Here is a 21,551-nt window from a genome sequence, read left to right on the forward strand (position 1 = left end):
ATTCTGAGTACAGTAAACAGTAAATCTCTGTGGGACAATAAGATTCGTGGCATACTTGACAATTCATTCTGAAGCATACGGTAAGGACTTGTTCAAAAGTATACTGAAGTCCACAAAAGGGTTTATTTTAATAAGCTTTAAATCAGACACGCTAAATCCACTATCTATAATGAATGTTCCTCTGCATGCCACAGTACTAGATACTGGAGAAGGAACTGATTGAATAGTGGGTCAGCCTGCAGGATGCTCTGACAGACAAATGCCAGACAAGGCTTGGGGTTCTTGTTAGTTTTCTGCCTCTCTGGTCCTAATCCCCCATTTTCTTTGTGCTGGTATTGACCTTTGCAAGAGGCTCACATTAACTTTCATGACCTATGAAAATTCGTTTCTTTTTCATTCTGTAGTGTCCATCTAGCATTATTTGAGTGTGTGGGCACTCTCTACCAGAAACTCTTACTTGTTTGCTGATAAAAATAATGTCTCTTTCAGAAGTCTTTGGTTAGCAATACCATGTGCCTCAGACAGCAGATGGGTGAAAGAATGGACTGGAGAATACAGAATGGCGCTCATTTTTCCCAGTCTGTATCTTTTAAGAGGAAAGTTTTATTGAAGGAGGCAACATTTTTCATCAGACAAACTGCTGTAGCTGAGGAAAGTGGGTAAGCTTTCAGGGCTAGGATCACTTGAGGTCTGAAAGTGAAGCAGCAAACTTCAAGCTAATCTTAGGGATAATTGCTGTTCTATCCTTAGACCATTACAACAATGCTACCAACTTCCATCATGTGTCTTTTGAGTGGTTTTGGATAAATTTAGACAGATGATTATTGCTGATCTGCAGCACCCCCAAGGAGCTAAAAATAAACAGGGCAATACTATTCTGTGACAAGAGAAATTAGTTTCTGACATTACTGTAATGGTAGCTGTTCAGCTGAGACCTGAAGAGAAAGTAAATTATGAAACAAATTAAGCTAGGCAGAAGTGAACTGTCACATAATTTAAACTTGAAGAATTTAAAGTCAATTAAAACAGCAGTTATTATGAAACTGTGGTAGGAATAATAGTATTTCATAGTACCTTACTGGCCTCAAAATACTCAGTAATGCAGTCCTGCCTGTCAGACCGGAGTGCTTCCATGTGACACATTAGTTAACCTATTTGCCAGTTGTGCAAGGGACTGAAGTAGAAACACAGAACTGTGGAATAGTATGGGTTGGGAGGGACCTTGAAGACCATATAGTTCCAGCCTTCCTGCCAAGAGCAGGGACACCTTCCCGTAGACCAGGTTGCTCAAAGCCCCATCCAGCCTGGCCTTGAACACTGCCAGGGCTGTGCAGCCACAACTTCTCTGGGCACCCTGTGCCAGTGTGTCACCACCCTCACAGGAAAGAATTTCTTCCTAATATCTAATCCAAATCTACTCTTTGGTAAAGCACTCCCTGTTGTCCTATCACAAAAGTAATTTATGATAAAAAATATACATGTCTAGTAAGATGTAATGTTACTGAGAAGAAGCACCTGTGTTATCAGATCTTTGGCTGTTCTTTAGCTGGACTTTGTGGTGCCATGAGTTAAAGGTTATACTGCACAAACAGCGCATGGCTCAGGGTAAGAGAAAAGGCGGAGCTGAGTCTGCCTGAGGGAGCTACAGTGGGAGGAATGGGGAGGATTTTCCTGATTCATAGCCGTGACTTCCTAGGCCCCTTTGTGCTTGCTTTGGGAAAACAGGACTTTTTGTTCTGAATGTGCAGCTCTGGATAAATAGAGAGGGCCTGAATAGTCACAATACAAAATATTTAGATCAATCAGTGACTACAGTCTTAACTTTTATACCAGGCCCTCTGGAGCTGCTGTGGTAATTGTAGGAAGGGAATTCATTTGTACTCTGCAAAGAATACTCTCCTGGTTTCCAGCAGGGGTTCTGTATGTGCCAGTTTTGCAAGATCTACCATCCTGAATCCCTGAGGGTAAATCAAACTCATGATGTGGTTTTTTTTCTCCTTTGTCCTTTTCAATTTTTTAATGTTGAAGCAAAGGGCAAAATCTGCCTTCAAGTTAGGAGAAACAGTGGGAACAGAAGCACTGTCTTTTACATACAGTTTAATGTCATCAGGTGTTTAGGTAAGACAGTGTACATGTCAGGGATCCTGTTAATTTCAAATGTCTCAACTCAAGAAAGAAATGTCTTTAAAAGAAAAAACTGTCAGGCTTCACTGTTCATCAGTCAGAAATTAGAGGTTAAATAACAGATTATTGATCACCCACCTTATGATTGATTTCCAAGGAGAAATTGTTTTGGAGTTGTGCCAAGGTCATTTTATTGTACAGCAGAAGTGGATCGTTCCTGTCTTCAGACTTTGTTGTTGCCTATCAGAGATAATAATGAGAAGATGACTGAGTACATTGAGTCAATTCACATGAATTTTGGCAGGTGGAAGTAAAAAGAAAGTATTTCTGGCTATGAATACATTACTGTAAATTTGCATTAACTGTAAAGTACCTTAAAAATGCCTTAAGTACCTTTAAAGTACCTTAAAAGTAACTTAAAGTACCTGTGTAAATATGGATAGCATTTTATAGATAAAAATTTTATAAAAGGGCAGATTAAATGAGCTAAATTTGTGACAGTACAACGGAGCTTTACTTTTTGGATTTATTTTGCATTAGAACATCAACAGCTCAGGCTGTGCAGGAACACTCATTGGAACATAAACCCACACCACTCAGCACTGAGCAGGCACTGTTCCCATTGGATACACTCAACATAAGAATGACATTCATGAGATGATGTGAAGTGCAAAATCTTGGGAGAAAGGAACAAAACAGATGTATTTATTGAGTATAGGGAGACCAGTGTGCAATGGTAGGAATGCAGTGTGAGTGTTCTCATCAGGATGCAGGTGCTCTCTGATAGGTTCTTTCTGGAACCACTTTCTAGAAATGGAGTCATAAATGAGCTTTTTATTAGTTTAGGCAATGTGGTTTTACACCAGTGTGTTAAAAACACTTTAATGGCAGGATTGTATTAGGGCCATTTCTTACATACAGTAAAACTGCCTGACCCCAGAAACCTGTGACTCTGGTGCTGCTTTATGAGGCAAGTTAATCACTGGCATCTCTACACAGCAAGTGTCACAGGGAGGTCTCTGGAAACAAGGTGTAGACAAAGTAGACTGAGAGGAGACAAAATCAGCACCTAATGTTAACTACTCCCTTGGTCTCTGAATACTCTCTTGGATATCTTTAGGTTCTTTTCCTCAAGCACAAGTGTGTCCCTTACTAGGATGTTTCTGCAGGTTTCTGAAGTGCATTCTTTTATCCTTTTTTGTACCCTTATGATCATGCAGAAGTACCTTGTAACAGCATCAGCACTTGCACCCCTCATACTCTATCCCACTCTTAAACTCCACTATTTTCATGGCAAAGAGAGAAAATGCAGGTACAGTAACAACTACAGGAGAAGAGTGATACTGTGATCCATGACAGTAATTCATGGGAGAACCTCCATCACTACTGCCTCAAGTACTCTTAAATGACTCAGGAGTGAGAATACTACTTTACCCATTTAAACTGTTTTGAAAAATTAGTCATGCCACGTCAGATTTTATCTGTCTCCATCCTTTTCTAAAAAAAAAAGTTTTTCTTCCACTTCCTCTTTCCTTATCTACTGTGCAATCAGTAGTTTTTTTCTGTGCTTTTTTAAGCAAATTCCCAAGAGCCCAGTGCCAGTTCTCTTCCAGTGACATTCACGCTGGTGCTAAGTTTTCAGTGAGAGAGGTTAAAACCTGAGAAAGTAGCAGCTTACCCACTACCAACTGTACTCCATATTGGCAGCAACTGCTGTGAAGACCTTTCAGTTGTGGTTTCCTTTCTCATACCCCTTTAAATCTTTCTCCAGTTAACTCCTTTTCTTGTAATAATATTCCATCTCTGATCTAAGCCCAGAGGTGTGTTTCTCAGGAAAAGGTGAAGACAACCAAAATCAGGTGGTTTTAGCTTATACAAATGGGGGAGGAAGATCTTCCTCCACCAAACTCATGCCCTTACTGTAAGTGTAACTTCAAAAATAGCTGAAGCTAGAAAATTTGCATGTTTTGCGGTCATCCTCAGCTTCAGCTCCTTCTGAAACAATAATTATAAGCCACATTTTTGCTCATGAATGCTTGAATTTCCATTTGTTTTTCTCCACGCAAGTTCAAATTCCAGCTACTTCTCCAAGCCATACTTTCATGGAGAACAGTGTTTGATTAAAAATGCACTTGGAACAATCAGCATTGTGGAGCAGCTTGTGCAGGACAAACATTACTTTGTGTTGCATGGCAGGCCAAGGGTTAGGAATCTTCTGCTTTCATAATCAAACAGCCCACGGAGAAAACAGGACAAAGGGAGAAGAGGCCTGAAAGCATCTCCCAAAACTCACTTTCTAAAACAGACTAAACAGAAGCCAAGCCTGTCTCTCTCTTGCTCTCTCTTTTCTTGAAGGGCTTCTGTGAACAGATTAGGATAAAACATTTGGCTATTTGGAAAACAGCTAACTCAAATATTTTCCCTTGCTCATAGAAGGCATGTCTGTCTTGTTATGCGTTCCTCTTAGGTGCTCCAGGCCCCATACATTTTTGGTCCCATAAAATAACATTAGCAAGTAACTGAACAACTCAGTTTACAGTGAGCTTTCTTAGGTATTAAGAAAAAAGTCAGTTATTTAAAGGAAACTTTAAAAATGTTTTTCTTACATTGGCAATCTCTTTCTCCAGGTCCATAACTCTTTTCATTTGTTCAGAAATATCAGTCTCATTGAAAGAAATATTTCTTTCTTGTAGGACTAGTTTAGTTACAGAAATCATGAAATCAACATAGGCGGAACATGCCTGCAGGAAAAAATACAAGCCTTTTAAAGACAAACAACTTCAAAGTATAGCATGCCTGGATTATCTTTAAGGTTTCATCTCCATTTTTATGAACTACAATTCTTCATCCCTTTCTCAAACAGTTTAATAGTAATTCATTCTGAAAAACTGTTAGATCACAAATAGAAATGAACTTCAAAAACTCCCTCATGGAAAATCGCTGTACAATTTGTAGCACTGTTCAAAGCTAAACACTCTCAACTACTGCACTGTGTTTTCATTACTTAAAATGAGACATTTCTACATCCGTATTTAAACCATCACCCATGTTTTTTCCAGCTCTCTTTAATTACAACTTCCAAAAATACCACTTCCAAAGAGCAGTGTTCCCAGAAACATAAAACTGAGAGAAATTCTAATGGACTGTGTTGAATTAGTGTTGTGGGAAAATTACTGTCAGAAGCACTGTACCTCCTCTGTTGCTTCTTGGAACACTTAGAAATCCTTTTGCTGTATCTAAATTTGGTATAGCTAGATACACTAGAGACCATATAGTATACATTGTATTTAACATTAAAGAATTCACCAAGGATAAGAATGTAAATATGGAAGTACATTCTCTTAAATGCTATGCTGACCAATATCTATAGATCTCATTACATTAAATGGAACTTAATATCATTCTAATACATCTTTGATAAGTCACACTCATTTTTATGTCAAATACTGTTTTCAACATGCTTTTTAAATGCAAATAGATGTTAGATTAGCTATCAATAAATCTATTTTATCCTAAATAGCATAATCTACTAAAAGTGTTAAACCTAGGATTAGTAAGGTGTGCATGTCATCAACTTTATTAATAGAAATATTTTGGTACGTTCAGCTTCTAAAGCAGTAGGATGCACCCCTATAATGCATACTATGTTTGTACAGCCATTCTGATAAGAACCTTCCTTGCCATCCACCTCCTGTCAGCCTCCCCTACCTGACAGAAGTGCCATGCTACAACAGGTTGTGTGCTGGAAAACTCTAAGCAGCTCATGAAAAGTACTGATAGCAGACTTCAAAAAGCCATGAGACTCACAGCACTCTGAAGGACTGAACTCTTGCTATTTTTAATCAAGATTATTTTACCAGAAAGAGAAAAGCCCATGAAACCACTGAAAGAGAGTGCATTCCAAGCTTGTTAATACCATTTTAAAATACCCAAATACAATTCATAAAAATGCAATACAGACATTACTCCAAACTAGTAAGTCAGCAGAGATCTTCAGGTACCAATCAATGGACTTTATTTTTGGCCTGAAGTGCAGAACATTATATGGTCAGCTAACAAAAAAACAAGTCAGCTTGTTTTTTTCAGATGGACTGTGCAAATACTCTCAGATATTTTAGTGGGAACTTACACATCAGCATAACTCCTGTATGAGAGGAGGAGAAAAAGAAATCTTAGGAAAAGATTTTTAAAATACCTTGTTCACAGATTGCCTTGTAGCTTTGTGGTGGGAATTCCTGACAAAGCCAGAGTGTAAAGTGCAGGAGGCAGGTATCTTGTTTTCTATGTACAGCTCAAAGAGTAGAGTGAGACAGCAGGAAACAGAGCCAAGAAAGGGGTGCTGTCAGAGTGCAGGGATTTTGAGGGGGAACGTCTCTTGTGTGAAGTATGCATGCTTTTAAGAATATTATGAATCTGCCCTTTAGAGATAAATTTGGTTGTTTTTTTGTGAAATACTTCCTCCTCTTTACTAGCATATGATCTGTAATTAAATGTAATCAGTATTAGAATATTAACTATTAGCATGTCAACAAAATACCTACAACCCCAAAATGTTTTCCATGCTTTCTCGTCACTTCTTCATTTAATTACACAGAAGAAAACTGGCTAATTAAATGTTACTGTGGTGGCAGCTTCAGCTACATGACTTCAGCAAATGCATATACTTCAGCTCTCCAGCACATCCAGGATTAGAAATGGGGGATACACAGTTGCTTTTTGTAGTGACAAAACAGGGGTAATCCATAAGCACTCATATCTTAACACAAGGTACCTTTTGATTGAGCTGTGAAGCCTGGCAGAAGCTAAATTGTTTCATGTTTATTTCCTTCCAAAAGGTTCTAAAAGAGGTCAAGGAGCTGTTCCTGTTCTGACTTGCATAATCTTACAGGAATTGCATGGAAAAGCTACTACTTTATTTACGGCATATTATTGTCACTAACATTTATAGCATAATATTATAACACCTCAACTTCAGGACACTTGTTAGACTCCCATTCTTAGCTAGCTTATTTCTACTTGCTCTTAAATCTCATTTCTCTCTATCCTTTTCATTTACCTTTTGGCTCTCTTTCCTTTATGCATTTGCCTATGTTACAATTTCTTTCTCCACTCTGTCACACATGCTGCTTTCAGCTGCAGATCAACCTTGTTTAAATGTTTGTTGTTATTACCTTCCAATTCCAGTTTCCCCAGTTCTCCCAGTTATGTCTCCCAGGGGTAGCACTGGAGTCTCTTTGGGGAAGGACTGTTCCTGCTTTTTGTTTATCCCCACTCTTGAGAATATGTCTGCCTTAAAAATACAGCCTAAAACTTCTGAAATTTAGGCAATGATCTATCAGCTTCATCTTACCTCTCTGTATGCACCAGTGCATTCATAGTAGTCTCGAGAAGGCAGGCCAAGCCCAGGCTGATCGATCTATAAATTGAAATGAAAATTAAAAAGTGCTTAAGAACAAAATGGTGTTGCATTGTGCTGTCCTTTTGTCAATTACAGGTCGATGGTGCTTCTCTCGTCCTGATGCCCACCTTTAATTCTTTTCACTCTCCTTATACTTTTTGTCTTTCTTTTTAGTCTCTTTTTTTTTCCTGTTGCTGAACAATGTATCCTATACATAACCAGTGTGAAGCAGGGTATGTACAGAAGACAAAACAGTCCACAGGCAAGGAAGGCAGTTACTGGATCTTTGAAATTTGTACATGCGAAGTAGTCAAAGATCTATCTACCCCACTGATAAGAAAGATTAGACCTTTGCTCTTGTAACTGTTGCATCTCAGGAGTAGCTGGCAAGGATTCACCATATGTAACACTGTCTTCCTCTGGATTTTCCGTTTCCAGGGATCATCATGCATTTACAGGCATACTCCTTATGAAAATGTCCACAGCCACTTTCTTACCTGTGCCACCTGACTGCAGGTCCAGTTAGTACTTTGGTATCTTAATACCTTTTGAAAACACAGACCCCAGTGTGGGCTTTCTGCCACTGGGACCATAGCCTGGGTTTTCAGTGACAGAGCCTTCTGCCAGAACTAATTAGTAAGGAAATCATGTTTATTTATTTGCTCGCATGTATATGCAAGTAGATCATGTCTCTCTTCTGTCCAGTGTACACATAAATTGTGTCTGAATGTCTGTGTATGTCTCTGTTATTCTCATTTCACTGAGAATAAGTGTATGAGTGTACAGAATAGAGAGATTTACTCTGAGAATGAACAGTGCACTGTGAAACTATAATTGAAAACTACATAGATTCAGAATTATCTACAACTTACTCTGCTAAAATTCAAATCACTGATGCTTCTCCTGATTAACATCTATGTCTATGCTTCTAGTTGTTTTGCTGCACTTTTATGATCAAGAAGGCAGTGCCACCCAGGGAGACTTACATGAATGATATACGCTGTGGAATTTTTATCATCTGTGCCAACGAAAAAATTAATAAGGACCTTTTTTCCATATCTGGAGTTCAGCTGTGCAATAGCTGTCTCAGCTGTCCAAGCAGTACCTAAGCAAATGAAAGGTACACTCAATCTCTATTTTTGATAAGCCATGAAAAGTACAATCAATTAGAGATTTTAACTGAAAAGTAGTAAACCACACATCATCTTACCATAGGAAGATTCCCAGTTGGTTGTTGCTACAGGCCAGTCAGATATATCTGGTAATAAACTTATTAAAGGTGTTCCACCTCTGCTATCGATGGTAGCTTTTGGAGAAAATAAAATGAGTTACCATGACATTTTAAAACACACAAATGTTATACTGTTATACTGAGTTCAGAAAATAAAGCTTAGATATGTCTTCCCAATCACCACAATAGGAGTATGCTCTGATGTATGACTGAGCTTTAACATATAATTTAAAAAACATTTCAGTCAAACAGTACATGCAAATCCTAACTGTTTTCTGCTCCTCGTTCTAGTGGCAGCATCTACCTCAAATTCTTGAAATAAATGAGCTCCCTCTCTTTCTAGAAGCCTGGTATGCCAGTTATTTTGCACCTCTTCCCTGATAATTTGTACTAAAGAAGCTAACTCACATTTTCTGAAAGGATTAGTTTAAATATCTGCAGCAAACTGGTAACTGAAGACTAATGTAATCTCACCTAAAATATAAAAGCTAGTAAACCAGGAGATACAATAATAATTTTACTATTGACGTTCTTACTCGACCCTATAGAATGGATACATTTTAGTTTTCAGGAAGAATTTCTGAAAAAAGGAGCTAGGAGACTATAGGCATAGCTGACTGTGAAGATGGAATTCTTTGGATGGTATTTATATATTCTATGTGCAGTAAATTCAGGAGACACTTACTTTCATTTATGCATGATCTGTACAGAGTTTTTGCCTTCTGCACTGCTATTATATCATTGGTGCTTGGTGTGTCAAGGACATCTGAAACACAGACAGCAAATACATCTTAATATCTGATCTTTACTGGAAAGATTCTGGAGGAACCATAGTGCATACCATCCTGAGGACCAGAGGGTGGGTGATGAGTACTCCATGTTAATCTCAAATTCCAGGGAAGCTGAAGGAAAAAAGCTCTGGAGATTATATGCCTTGCAGTTTTATCGGTCTGTGTTAAAATGTTGCGCATAAAGGAGTCAGGTAGATACCCTGTGGATCACCCCAGGCAAAATAAAAATGCTCTGACTTTTCAGGGACAGTTTTTAGGTGACAAAGCTATTGTGTGAAGAGAATTGCTGTCAGGGCCCTAAGTGTACCAACATGCTCCAACTGCACTGACCAGGCTGTAGGCATCTTTTCCTGTAATTATAATCTGCTCTCTTCACTGCAGCCAGGAGTTTAGCTGTTTGTGTTCAAGGTCTGCTTTGGTATGGTGCAGTTGTGTGACTGTGGATTGTACTTCTGTTAAAACAGCAAAACTGTAGGGAAGAGCCGTAAGAAGCCTCATCTGGGTGCTCACCTGAGCCCCTTGTCTGTGAGGTCTCTATCCCTGCCTGCCCTGGGTCATGGTCAGGTCCTGGCTTGCCCTTCCTGGTGGGGCAGCTCACTTTTGCCACTACTTTACCATTACTCCACTTATGACTTTACAACTGCTTTGCTCCACAGAAGCTGAAGCCTGAGGAACACTGTGGCATCCATAAACTGCAAACCTGGCAAAACCAAAAGATAGGCAAAGTAGAAAAGGATATCCAGTCTGGAGAGAGTGGTTTGGAGAATGTTTCATGGGTATAAACTGACTTCTTTGACTCTGTTATTTTAGTCTGAAAAGGGCCAATACAGACAATTTGACACTATAACATTTTGTGGAAAAAGGAATGTTTGTAACTTTATGACGTGACCAGGTAGAAAACTATTTGCCTGCTCTTTAGGATTTAGCTGATGGAATATAGATATGCAGGACACAGGGCTGCTCAGAGAGCAGCTCCAGCATTTCAGCTAACTTGGACACAGGCAGACCTCTTTCTTCTCCACCTAGCTTGGTGGCTGTTGTTAGTGCATGAGGGTAATGATAGGGATTTCAGTTGTTACAATATTCAGATGAGCACACAGAGCAGATACCAGAAAGGTCAGGTCTGGTCAGCCCCACTCTGGTGTCAGACACAACAGCAGAACTTCCAGAGCATTCCCCAAGCAAACAGTTTGTGGTAGATTTGTCCTGAACTGAACACAAAGAAGATGAAATATTTGGTAGTATTTTAAGCTTTGCTAGACAACCACATGTTATTAGGATAATGTGTAAGCCAAAGAAGAAACTTTATATAGGCCACAAACATACACTCCACTGACCTTTTAAAACAACTTCTAGTTCGTCTCTTAAAATGTCAAAGTTACTATAACGGGAGCTGGTTTCTGGAATGACGTTCCTCTTAAGCCATCCTCCACAGGCATATTGGTAAAAATCATTACAAGGCTCTGCAGTCATGTCCATGTTCTCAAGGATTCGGGCTGCTGTAATATGAGACAAATCAAGGCATAAAGGATTTTTAGAGAAAATAAATGAATGCACTTGTTTTCTCTTAAGAGGGAAGTAATAAATATATTTCCTTTAGTTTAGAATAGGCTCAAGCCTACTCGAGTGTTCTAGACCAAACAAAGTACTAGTCAGTAAACAATGAATTATTATTCCTTCACTGCCTACAACTTATATACTTGGCTGTTGCGTTTGTTTACTGATGGGTAAACTGCCTAATGTTCCTCCTCCCTGTGAGTGAGTGCTCAGTTTTATATAAAACGTAAGATGTTTCATTTACTAACTTACACTTCTTTGTATTGAAGTGTGGTGAAAAGCATAAGACATACCAGAGGTTAAGTATCCACTGTAATGGGATTTAATAAATTAAGAATGATGTAGGCTCAGCTAATCCAGTCTATTTCAATAAAATAATGACTTTGTTGTACCATTTAAGTTCTTGTCAGGAAAGTTTTCCTATTAATGCTTTTCTGAATCTACAGTGATATTTTAGACCTGCTCCAAACTGACACAGCCTCTTGCTATCCCTGCTGACCCTCTTGAAGTGGCTTTTCAAAGACTGATCGCAACATGGGATTTTCTAGTGAAATCTGATTCCTTGATGACAGTTTCCCAGCTGCTGTTCAGAAACCTTCTGTGCTTTTTCTTTCTGGTATTCCTCTTCCACCTAGACTGCCTTCACCACTAGTACGCTAACACAAAGTCTCTCACAGAAAGGAGAGGTGCTAGGAGACAAGCAAGAGCTAGTGATACCTCTGAATTTCCCAGGATACTGAATATCCTTCCTATTTTTCAGACATTATTTTTAGTAAATGGTGAGACCTGTGATTTGAAGTGTTCATTACTCCCACGTGGGTGAGTCAAGTATTTATAGTTATTTCTCCAGTACTTTCAATGTTTTCCATGTCTCTCCTGCTGGTGGAAATGAGAGGTGGATAGACAGTCTATAGTATTTGTGCTGACTTGTGTGTCCCCCCCTCCCCCCCATTTTTCTTGTGATGTTCCACTGGCTTAACAGTGTTATATTTTTAGGCCAATATCTGATGGTATTACAATGTTCCAGTATTGGAAGATGGAAAAATCTATGAACACATGCATTTTCAATTTTAGACTGCTTAAGTAGTATACAAAACACTGCAGAAATAGGTACACTGCCCAGCATCTGATTCTTTTACTTCTGAAGTCAATGGAAGGCTGACTTGAATTTGAAGGAACCAAAGCTGCAAAGTCTCTATTTGTCTGTTCCCCTAGTTTGTCCTAGAAGGGGAATGTTTGGAGTGGTGCACTTTATTCCTGTCTTAGTTCCATCTATTTGCTGATTATTACTAATATCTTCTGTTTTAAGGATATCTTTACAAATCTCTCTGCTAGGCTAGAGCAGCATCTGAAGGGTGACACTATCCCTTGGATTATCCTGGCATGTGTTAGTCTGGCAACAAAAGACTTCAATAGCCAGGACTGGGCATCACAGCTGGCTCATTGAGAGCAGCATGTCAGCTCTGCCAAAAGTGATGGTAAGATAGAGAAATCTTCTGACACCGAGAAAATTGGCTCTTATCCATTGTCTTGTCACTTTTGCAAAAAAAACAAACAAGCCCAACCAAAAACCAAAACAAAACCCAGGAGAACTCCACACTTTGTATAAATCTGAGAAATTATTAACAGCCTATCCAATATCAAGCCTTGCTTTAAGTGTGGAATTAGGTTGCTCTATCTGTAGTCAGCATCTGTTTAATCTTCCTTGCCTACTACTGTTGCACAAAAAGAATTGTCTATCATTACTTTTCTGCTTTAAGGTCCAGGCTAGCTAATATTAGCTAACCAACTTTTATCAACACTTGATGTTTAAATACTGCAAACATAACAGAAAGAACACAGATATGGGAACTGTAGTCTTTCACTTAGGGCTTCATGCAAAATACATGTATAAAGTGTTCTCCTGAAGGATATTCTCCTCAAGAGTGTAATTTGCTTGTCTGGACCCCAAGATAACCATTCATTACTTGGCTGATACCATGGATATACTAAAATCAATGAAATACTGTTTTGTTACCCGCCAAGCCCAGAAACAACGACACATGAAGCGTTTCTGCAAAGTCAGTGGGACTAATTATGCTGGGCAGAATCCTAAACGTGTCATGAGTTAATTTATAAATTGATACTTATGCCCAAAGAAGATTTATGGTAAGTTCATGGCTGTATGCACTGAGACATTTTTGCTCTGGAAATAATAAGTGTGAGACTGATGAATATTTTGTTATTTTCATTCTAATACAGATTAATTAATACATATACAAATACAGAAAACACATGGTGCACTTTCCATTAGTCCTCAGTATTGCTTTGATGAACCAGTGTCTGGGTTTATTTCTCTTCTCACTTGTTTATTCCATTTCCTGTCACTGAAGAATGTAGAGTTTAATTACTTTTAATGATTAATTTTATTGTACTACTCCTGATTGCCAGTAGTTGCTGTAGTAGCTTACTAATAAAGTAATATAAGCTGACATAACAACCAGTGACCAGGGGAGGATATGAAAGAAACACAATATGCTTACCTAGGTGAAACTGATGTGAGAGAGATCAAAGTTTCCTATTCTCATCAACCTGTGCTGTCTGAGCTCAGGAAAATTAGCTGAGAGTATGTCAGCTTATTCAGGAAACGTTCACATGTACAAATTACGTGGTACCTTCACATGCTGCACTGCAATAGATTCCACAAACCCTGATAACATTATCACACAGTTACTGATGTTTTACCCTGTGTATAACCATTTGAATTTTCATTACATTTTTTCTTCTGGTCATTTATTTGAAGCTGTTCTATTAAATGTTCTATAAATTCTGTCCGTGTCTTCACTTTATACTTTTTCAGTGGCTTGTACCTATGGCAAAATTTTGAAATTCATGGCAAAAAAACTGGCATAGTACTAGTCAGCTCTGGTGTAAGGCACTACCATTTCTCTCAATGTCTATTCCTAATTATATTTCTTGAAAGACCACAATAAATTTTCCAGAGTTAATACTTCTGGCTTTCTGTCTGCATCTGTCTGTTTAACTTTTCCTATATGTTATCCTACATGGTGCGCAAGAAGCTGCCAAACTAAAGTTCAAACTGTTACAAAACCCTGATTTGAAGTAATGTTAAACCTGTAGATTAATCACAGTAAGATTATTATTAAACAACATTAATACAGTTTGTCTGGTTTAAGGACTGTACATTGCATTTTAAAATATTAGTTTATTTTGTTGCTAAATTATATAATTCTGACCAGCTTTTTAAACTATTCTTGATGCTCTTGGAGCACTGAAGGCCTGAGCAGAAGCCAGCTAACCATTCTGGGCTTCTGATTCACTACATGCTGCTTCTGAAGCTGAGAACTTGCTCAGTCTAGAAACCGCCTATCGAACAAGTCTTCTAGGTGATTAGATCCCTACCAACCCCTTTTCATAATCTGACTATATTTCATTTAATGGATATGTAAGTGTGGAAAAGACCAAACACTTCTATAGAGATTTCTGCCTTAAATCCGTAACACCATGGTGGGACATGGAAATCCTGGCTCAGTTAATCCATAACAATTTTAAATTCAAACTAGTCACTCACAACTTTGCTTAGAGCTATCCATTCTAAATCATTTACAAACAGATGCAGTATTTGGAACTGACAGTTCTGTAATGGCTAGCCCATCCAAACCTCGAATGGGGGCTCCCTGATCTTAACTGCTTCCTGCATGGTGAGGTTTCATTGCTACAATAGTCCCATAGACCACACAGATTTTTAGCTGCATCTGGTAATTGACCCTTGCTAGGCAGAAACGCATACTGATGCTACACTTCATAATGTGGTCAGAAGTAAGTGTTCCACCTCGACGTCATTGCTTTTGCATCTGTTTAGATCTTATTTGAACTATAGCCCTACAGCTAAAACTTAATTATAAAGATTATAATTTCATCAGATTCACTGACTGCCTCCCAGGACTCTTACAGGATAGTATGGAAATATCAAATATTAACACCTGATAAAATATAAAAGCTATCTTTTGCACAGTTGTAAATTTTGTGTGTTCCAGGCTGGAGTGTGCAGTTATTGCACACATCATGGTATTTACTCACAAGAGTAGTCCCCCTGTTTGCAGTGGATCAGTTGTTGTGTCCTATGTAGGGACAGCAGAATGTGGATTACAAAAAAGCTCTATGATGTCAATGAGCTCGTTTTCCTGCCAGTAGAAAACACTTCCATAGGACAGAGCGATAGCATTACCCTGGCATTTTACATGTTTTGAGAGTGAATTCTCGCCATTTTTTAGGACTTAATTCTTTCAGTGTTTGAACTAGACAATGTGTAGAATAAAGAACAGATGATGGTGAGTAAATGAGATAAATGTGTGAATAAAATAAAGCTGTACTTAATGAAAAAGTAAAAGAAATTATGACATTAGAACCACATTGTACAATTTCTGTTTCAGGGATGTTTCAGTCTATCTACCCTTTTTTTCTCATTCTATATTTCATTATTACCTCTGTTGAACTGAGGCACTTTATAGTTTTTAAAAATGCCTCTTCTTCATGCTGTTACATAATGTTGTAAGTCTGCCATTTTCCCCCATCAATGTTCTTACTGTAATCCTTTCACAATTTTACTTCTGTGTTGAGACTCTAAGATTCAGTAAGAATGGTTATTTATTCCCTTAAATATTTGCATGCTGTTAAGTCTTCTAATGGAAGCATAAAAAACTGTTCTGCTTAATCCATTGAGTCACTTCTTGCTAGATCTTCAGTTTGCATTATTCCTCCTTTCTTCAAACCTTCTACTGCTTGACCTTTTTTCTACTGCTTTTCATCATTACAAAGTCAAGCTGAACTTGATATCTCTATTTAGCTGAAAATTAGCATCTTCAGAGATTAAAAGAAATCAAGTAGATAACTAATTTGGTATTTTTTCAAACCACAGCATGAGCTTTCATGCTGTCAGGAAAGCACCTTGGAAGGGTACCTAAAGGACAGTAATAGAGATAAATAAATCCTGTAAGATACTCGGATAGTGCTACAACAACATGCAGCTACTGAGATAATGGACTGCCTTGTGGCCTCACCAGTGGGTGACTCTAGCAGGACTGGGGTGTGCGGCAACCACCCTACCTACTTTGGCTACTCTAAAACGAGGCCTAAAATAAGCAGTCCCACAGAAGGAAGTGAACCAGTAAAATGACCTTTCTATGCTGTTTCTGGTGAGTCTGCAAATATAAATGGGGCCTACTAATCAAAGCCTTTTGGAAGCCTCCCATGAGGTGGTGTGTACCTCAGATTCCTCAGAACTGTACTTAGATTACATATGCTTTTGCTTGCAAGCATGCAAACATTTTCATTCTTACCTGACTTTATACAGTCTGATGTCTTGCAAACCCCATCTAAAAGAGAATACAATCATATTCTTAACTTTTTACTTAATGTCAGCGTAGTCTGTAAATACTGTATTCATTGACAGTCACTTTGGAATTGCATTTAATTGCAGGGTACAGTAAGATAAAGATGAATGGACACCTTACACTCAGCAAGTGAATATTTATAGGATCAGGCTCTAAAAATACCTTTCATCTTCATCCCTTTAGGGTCATTCAGTGTTAGTCACTCATAATGCGGATTTTTTGTAGTCATCATAGGAAAATGTCCTATCAATCAAGTAGAGATGGGCAAAATGCTGTTTTTATAACAAAGAAGAAATTTAGGGACTGAAAGACAGCTGCAAAGTCAGTCTGAATTTAGCAATACCTTGCAATGACAAGAAGATTCCAGATGAAATATATGAAAATTCTGAGACATTCACTTTGAAGTCTTTTAAACAAAATACAGGGTTCAGGAAATGAAAATGTTTCCTTTTGAGACTTTAGAAGTAAAACTTTTTTATTTTTCATTTCAGAATGGTATTTTCCATTCCATAATTGAACTAAACTGTAATAAAAAGTTTAAGCAAAATTATCAAGTACTTTAAACTGAAACAAAGCATTTAATTTCCAATCTAAGGAAACATCTTGTTTGACCCCAAATGGAAATTTTATCTTCTATGTATTATCTTTCACAAAAATTGTCAGGGAAAGATATTTACCCCTGAATGGAATTACTTTTTAATATTTTGGTATGGCTGTTGAATCACAAAACTTAGTATGGCTACACTCACTGAGTGTCCTTCCTGCAGTAGCCTGTTGAATAAAAAACCAGGATTTTCGTACATATACAGGAATATGGAGGACACACTGCAGTTTGGTTTTCTTCAGCAGTGTTGTATTTTGTAGAGCTTTTTGCTTACTGAAGTATTAATTACAAACAGTATTGCTGAGTCAGAACAAGCAGATTTTTTGTGTTCACCAGAACTTTATGTGAACCAATGAATTTAAAGGGTCCCTGTCGGAAAGAAGCAGTTTTGTGTCAGTGTCCAGCTATAGTAAGTGTGGATGCAGCTTTACATTTCAGATACTTGTGTCAGTAGTCAGATACTACTGTCTAGTGACATACATATGAAATCTGGTTATGATGTAACAGCTATTAATCATCTAATTTTATACACTGGATAAGACACAGTTTTCTGTTATCAAGCAAAAAATACTGAGCTGACCTTGTTATTTTATTTTCTGAACGGTTTATGTACTGCAGCTGTATATACACCACACAACACAGTCTTTTCTAATACAACCTTTTAAAATAGTGTAACTTAAGGGGTTTTCTTACTATATACTAACAACTGGATTCTGGGGTGGGTTTTTTTGTAATTTCTCAACATACTTCTATATTCTTACATATTTATACATTCAAAGAGAGTTTATGTGTACTCACCATCGTATGTTGCATATAGAACTATCATTGTGATCGCTACAATAGCTAGCAGGATCACTACAACAGATAGCCCTATTTCCAGGCCACTCCATCGCAGTTTCTTCTTTGGTTTTGGAGTATTCATTTCAGTTATATCCATCTGGCTTTCTGACTTGCCCATAACCCAGCGTCTGAAAAGGAAAAGGGAAATGTCACTGGAGAACTTACACAAAGTTGTAGGTCTTGAAACTGGCTTCCCAACTGCACAATAACAAAGATGTTTTCTAGGTGAGTTTTCAAATTATGTGTAACACTACTAGAATGTCAGTCATGAAATTAAAAATTCTCTCCTCCTCTCACGTGCATGCACACATGCACACAACACGTACATGCCACGTGCTGCTTGTCACTTAAAGAAAACAGAAGAGTGGTCTTCCTTTGCATGAAGAGGCCAGCAAATAGAAAAGGAAGGCAAACAACCCAAAATCTATTTTTAAAACTTACCCGTGTGGTTTGGTCGTGTATGATGGTCCAGGAGTTCACAAGCAAGCAGAAAGCAAGTCTCCCTGCTTGAATAAAAATTAACTTAATCTGCTAATTACTTATCTAATGCCAAAGGTCAAAATATGCCATTGTGCTTAGCTGTCATTCCTTAAAACATTATGCAAGCAATTCTTGACTACAGCTCTGTAGCTGTCTCTAAAAACAGTAAAGAGAAAAAAAAAAAGAGAGGCTCTGCTGGGAGCTTGTCAAATTCACACAGAAGACAGTGAGTCTTCACAGTAATTTTTAAAGAAGCATGACCAAGCCTCTCTTTTGAGCTTAGAACACTGTCAATTAGGAGTAGCTACAACACATACATGCAGAACTGGCAGGAGTGCGAATGGACTCATGCTCACTCCTGGAATGTGTATGCCACAGATTTTGGGATTGTGTTTCTGACACTCTTTAGAGGTAACTTAGCCACCGTTTGCAGTACTGCTGTCCTACAGTTCTGTGCTCTCCCTTCAGCTGCTCGCACTCATTTAGGGTCAGACCTTCTTCTGCTGACAGAGATTCAAATCCCTAATACATACAGCAATGTATTTTTCAGTATTTCACAATGAAAACTCAACAGTTTCTATTCACGGCATTTCCTGAGGATCTTTACATCCACAGATAAGAGTGCATACCCTTTTCATTCAATGGGGAAGAACAGAAGTCCACTGGAATAAATAATGGCAACATCTGCATTCACCAGACACCCCACAAGAAGGTCAACCAGCACTGCAAGTCAGGGCATTCATGTTCTCTTGCATTCATGACACCCTTCCTTCCCCAGTCAGTAAATCGCCGTAACAGCAGTAAGGGAACCCTGCTCAGCTTCTGCATCCATTCAAGTCTAAGACTTGAACTTGATTATTTTAAACTGGTTTTAACTGTACTGTTGGCCTATATTCATCTTTGTCTCCTCAAGCTGCTACAATCTTTCAGATTTCAGTCTCTGATTTTCCTCTGGAACTTGTTTCTGCCCGATTTGTGTTCCCTAGTTTCAGGTACTCTCCTCTTTGATGTCCACCTCACCTAGAATGCCAGCTCGTCCACTATAAAACCATGCTGCTACAGCATGTATGTTTTGTAATAAAATAAAGATGTCAAGTAACTGGGTATTATGGACCTAAGTAAACAGAGATTCTATGTTCCATGTATTTAAACAACACCTGTCTTGGTGGATGCTTGGACACTACCATCACACTAATGCTGTTTCTCTAAATGAGTAGGAGAACATTTTATTTCAGTGTGTCTCACATCCCTTTTGTCACCATTCCCTGGACATCACAATGCAGGAAGTGACTGGCACTGCCAGAATCACAGGTCTTGTATGGAGCAGCAGGTTGTAATCCCACAAGATCTGCTGAGCCTCTGCCTTTCTAACCCCACAGGGACCATTACAGCTGCTTTCATGTGCCTCCTGAGCTGCTTTTTATCTCAGAATAATAGGGTTTTGGTCAGATGAGCAAGTGGTTTTTAAGACACTGGACTGAAATCTCACACAACCATGTAAAAGAAAGCCATGCGAAGAAATTTGCCTTCTATTAACTGAGTTATGAATTCACAAATAATAATAAAGCAGATCAACCATTACACCCTTTTTACTTCCAGTCTTATTAAGCAGAAGATGTTAGTTATTTGGACTAAAGATTCTGTGTCTTCAGAGCACTGAAACCACAGTTCAGAGCAGCCAGAAACACCGTACCTTTCATGTGCAAATACGTTCCTTACAATCAGCTAAGTTTTTCCAAGTGAGCTGATCTTTCTGTTCCCCCAGGAATGTTCCTCATGTTTAAAGACATCCCACTGACTAATTTTTACTTCTAGTTATTTAAAGAACTTACTGCATCGGCATTAATGAACACCAGGTATAAGCCTCTTCATGTGCTAATTGCAAGCATAGCAAAAGTGTAACAATAATATTTGTAAGAATAATATGTATAAGAATACATATAAGAATAATGCTAAGGGATATACACCTGGGTATATATTCGTTACATTTCTGTTAGTGCTTTGGTGATCCTCTCTACTCTCCCTACCAAGCTTACGTACAACAGATAGCTGAAATGCCTTTGACTGTTCTGGTCTCGGTAGTACAGGGAGTTAACTCATTAGCTTTTCTTTTTGGGATTTATATGTTAAAAATTGAGTTGCAGCTTCCTTGGTTCTCAGTGTAATCTCTACAGAAAACCTAGCATGTCCCGAAAATACTTTTGGGGTTGTTTCAAGAACTTGTGTAGCATGTGCTAGGAGAATGAGCTGCCACCAGGCGCGGGACGCGCAGGGCACAGCCGCAGGGACGGCTGAGGAGCGCCCCGCGGCGCCAGGCCAGGCGGCCCGTCTGCGGGCCGACTCCTCCGACCGCTGTCCCGCAGCTCGGCGGGCAGAGCGCGAAGCCTCACCGCGGGCGGCAGCGCCGGCTCGCCGCCGCTCCACAGTGGCCCCGCGCTGGGCTCTGCCCCGCTGGGTGGCGTCGCGGGCCCGGTGGGCCGGGGCCGCCCTGGGCGGGGAGGGGCCGCGGGCCGGGCCTGCCGCGGGCTGCCGTGGCCAGGTCGCGGCGGGGACGGGCCGGGGGTGCGCCGGGGGTTTTGGCCCCACCGGGCCGGCGCAGGGCACGAGGCGAACGCCGGGCTCGGGGAGTCGCTGAAGGAGGCGCGACCACGGCCGAGGCCGGCCCGACGGCTCGCTGGCCCGAGAGCCGGCTTCCCGGTACCCGGAGCATGCACGCTGAGGAGACTCAGAGGCGGCCAGAAGTCCCCGCAGGACGGCTGGGGCAGTGACCCGTGCGCCCGTCAGTCCATCCATCCGTCCCGCCGCGGCGCCCGCCCCGCTCCCCACAGCCGCTGTCCCCGTACTTACCGACCGGCGCTCGGAGGGGTCCGGCCCCGGGGGCGCCACGCACATCCCCGCCCGGCGCCGGGCGGAGGCGGCGCGGGGCGCTCCGAACTGGCGGGATAGCGCCCGCGGGTCCCGGGGGAAGGCGGCGCGCAGGCTAGGCTGGCGGGGCGCCGGGCGGCCGCCGGCGGAGCTCAGCGCCCGGCCCGTCCGCGGGCGGTGGTGCGGAGCGCCGGCATTGCCGGGACATCAAAAACTGGAGCGCTCCTCTCTCCGGCTGCCTGCCGCTGCCGCCGCCGAGCAGAGCTGC

General features: G+C 40.0%; 1 protein-coding gene across 1 annotated transcript in view; it reads right to left on the minus strand.

Annotated features, from left to right (window-relative positions):
• Window positions 1-18,056, minus strand: part of MME (membrane metalloendopeptidase) — a gene marked incomplete at both ends in the record, with an annotated part of 42,354 nt that extends 24,298 nt beyond the window's left edge. The window contains 9 exons of the mRNA XM_080623605.1: window positions 2,263-2,364; window positions 4,731-4,865; window positions 7,475-7,540; window positions 8,509-8,627; window positions 8,733-8,828; window positions 9,439-9,519; window positions 10,882-11,043; window positions 16,441-16,476; window positions 17,897-18,056. Coding sequence (XP_080479731.1) covers window positions 2,263-2,364; window positions 4,731-4,865; window positions 7,475-7,540; window positions 8,509-8,627; window positions 8,733-8,828; window positions 9,439-9,519; window positions 10,882-11,043; window positions 16,441-16,476; window positions 17,897-18,056 — 957 coding nt within the window. The remainder of the gene's footprint in view (window positions 1-2,262; window positions 2,365-4,730; window positions 4,866-7,474; window positions 7,541-8,508; window positions 8,628-8,732; window positions 8,829-9,438; window positions 9,520-10,881; window positions 11,044-16,440; window positions 16,477-17,896) is intronic.
• Window positions 18,057-21,551: the final 3,495 nt, after the last annotated feature.

The sequence above is a fragment of the Psittacula echo genome, assembly GCF_963264785.1.
Source record: "Psittacula echo genome assembly, chromosome: 7".
NCBI lineage: Eukaryota > Metazoa > Chordata > Aves > Psittaciformes > Psittacidae > Psittacula > Psittacula echo.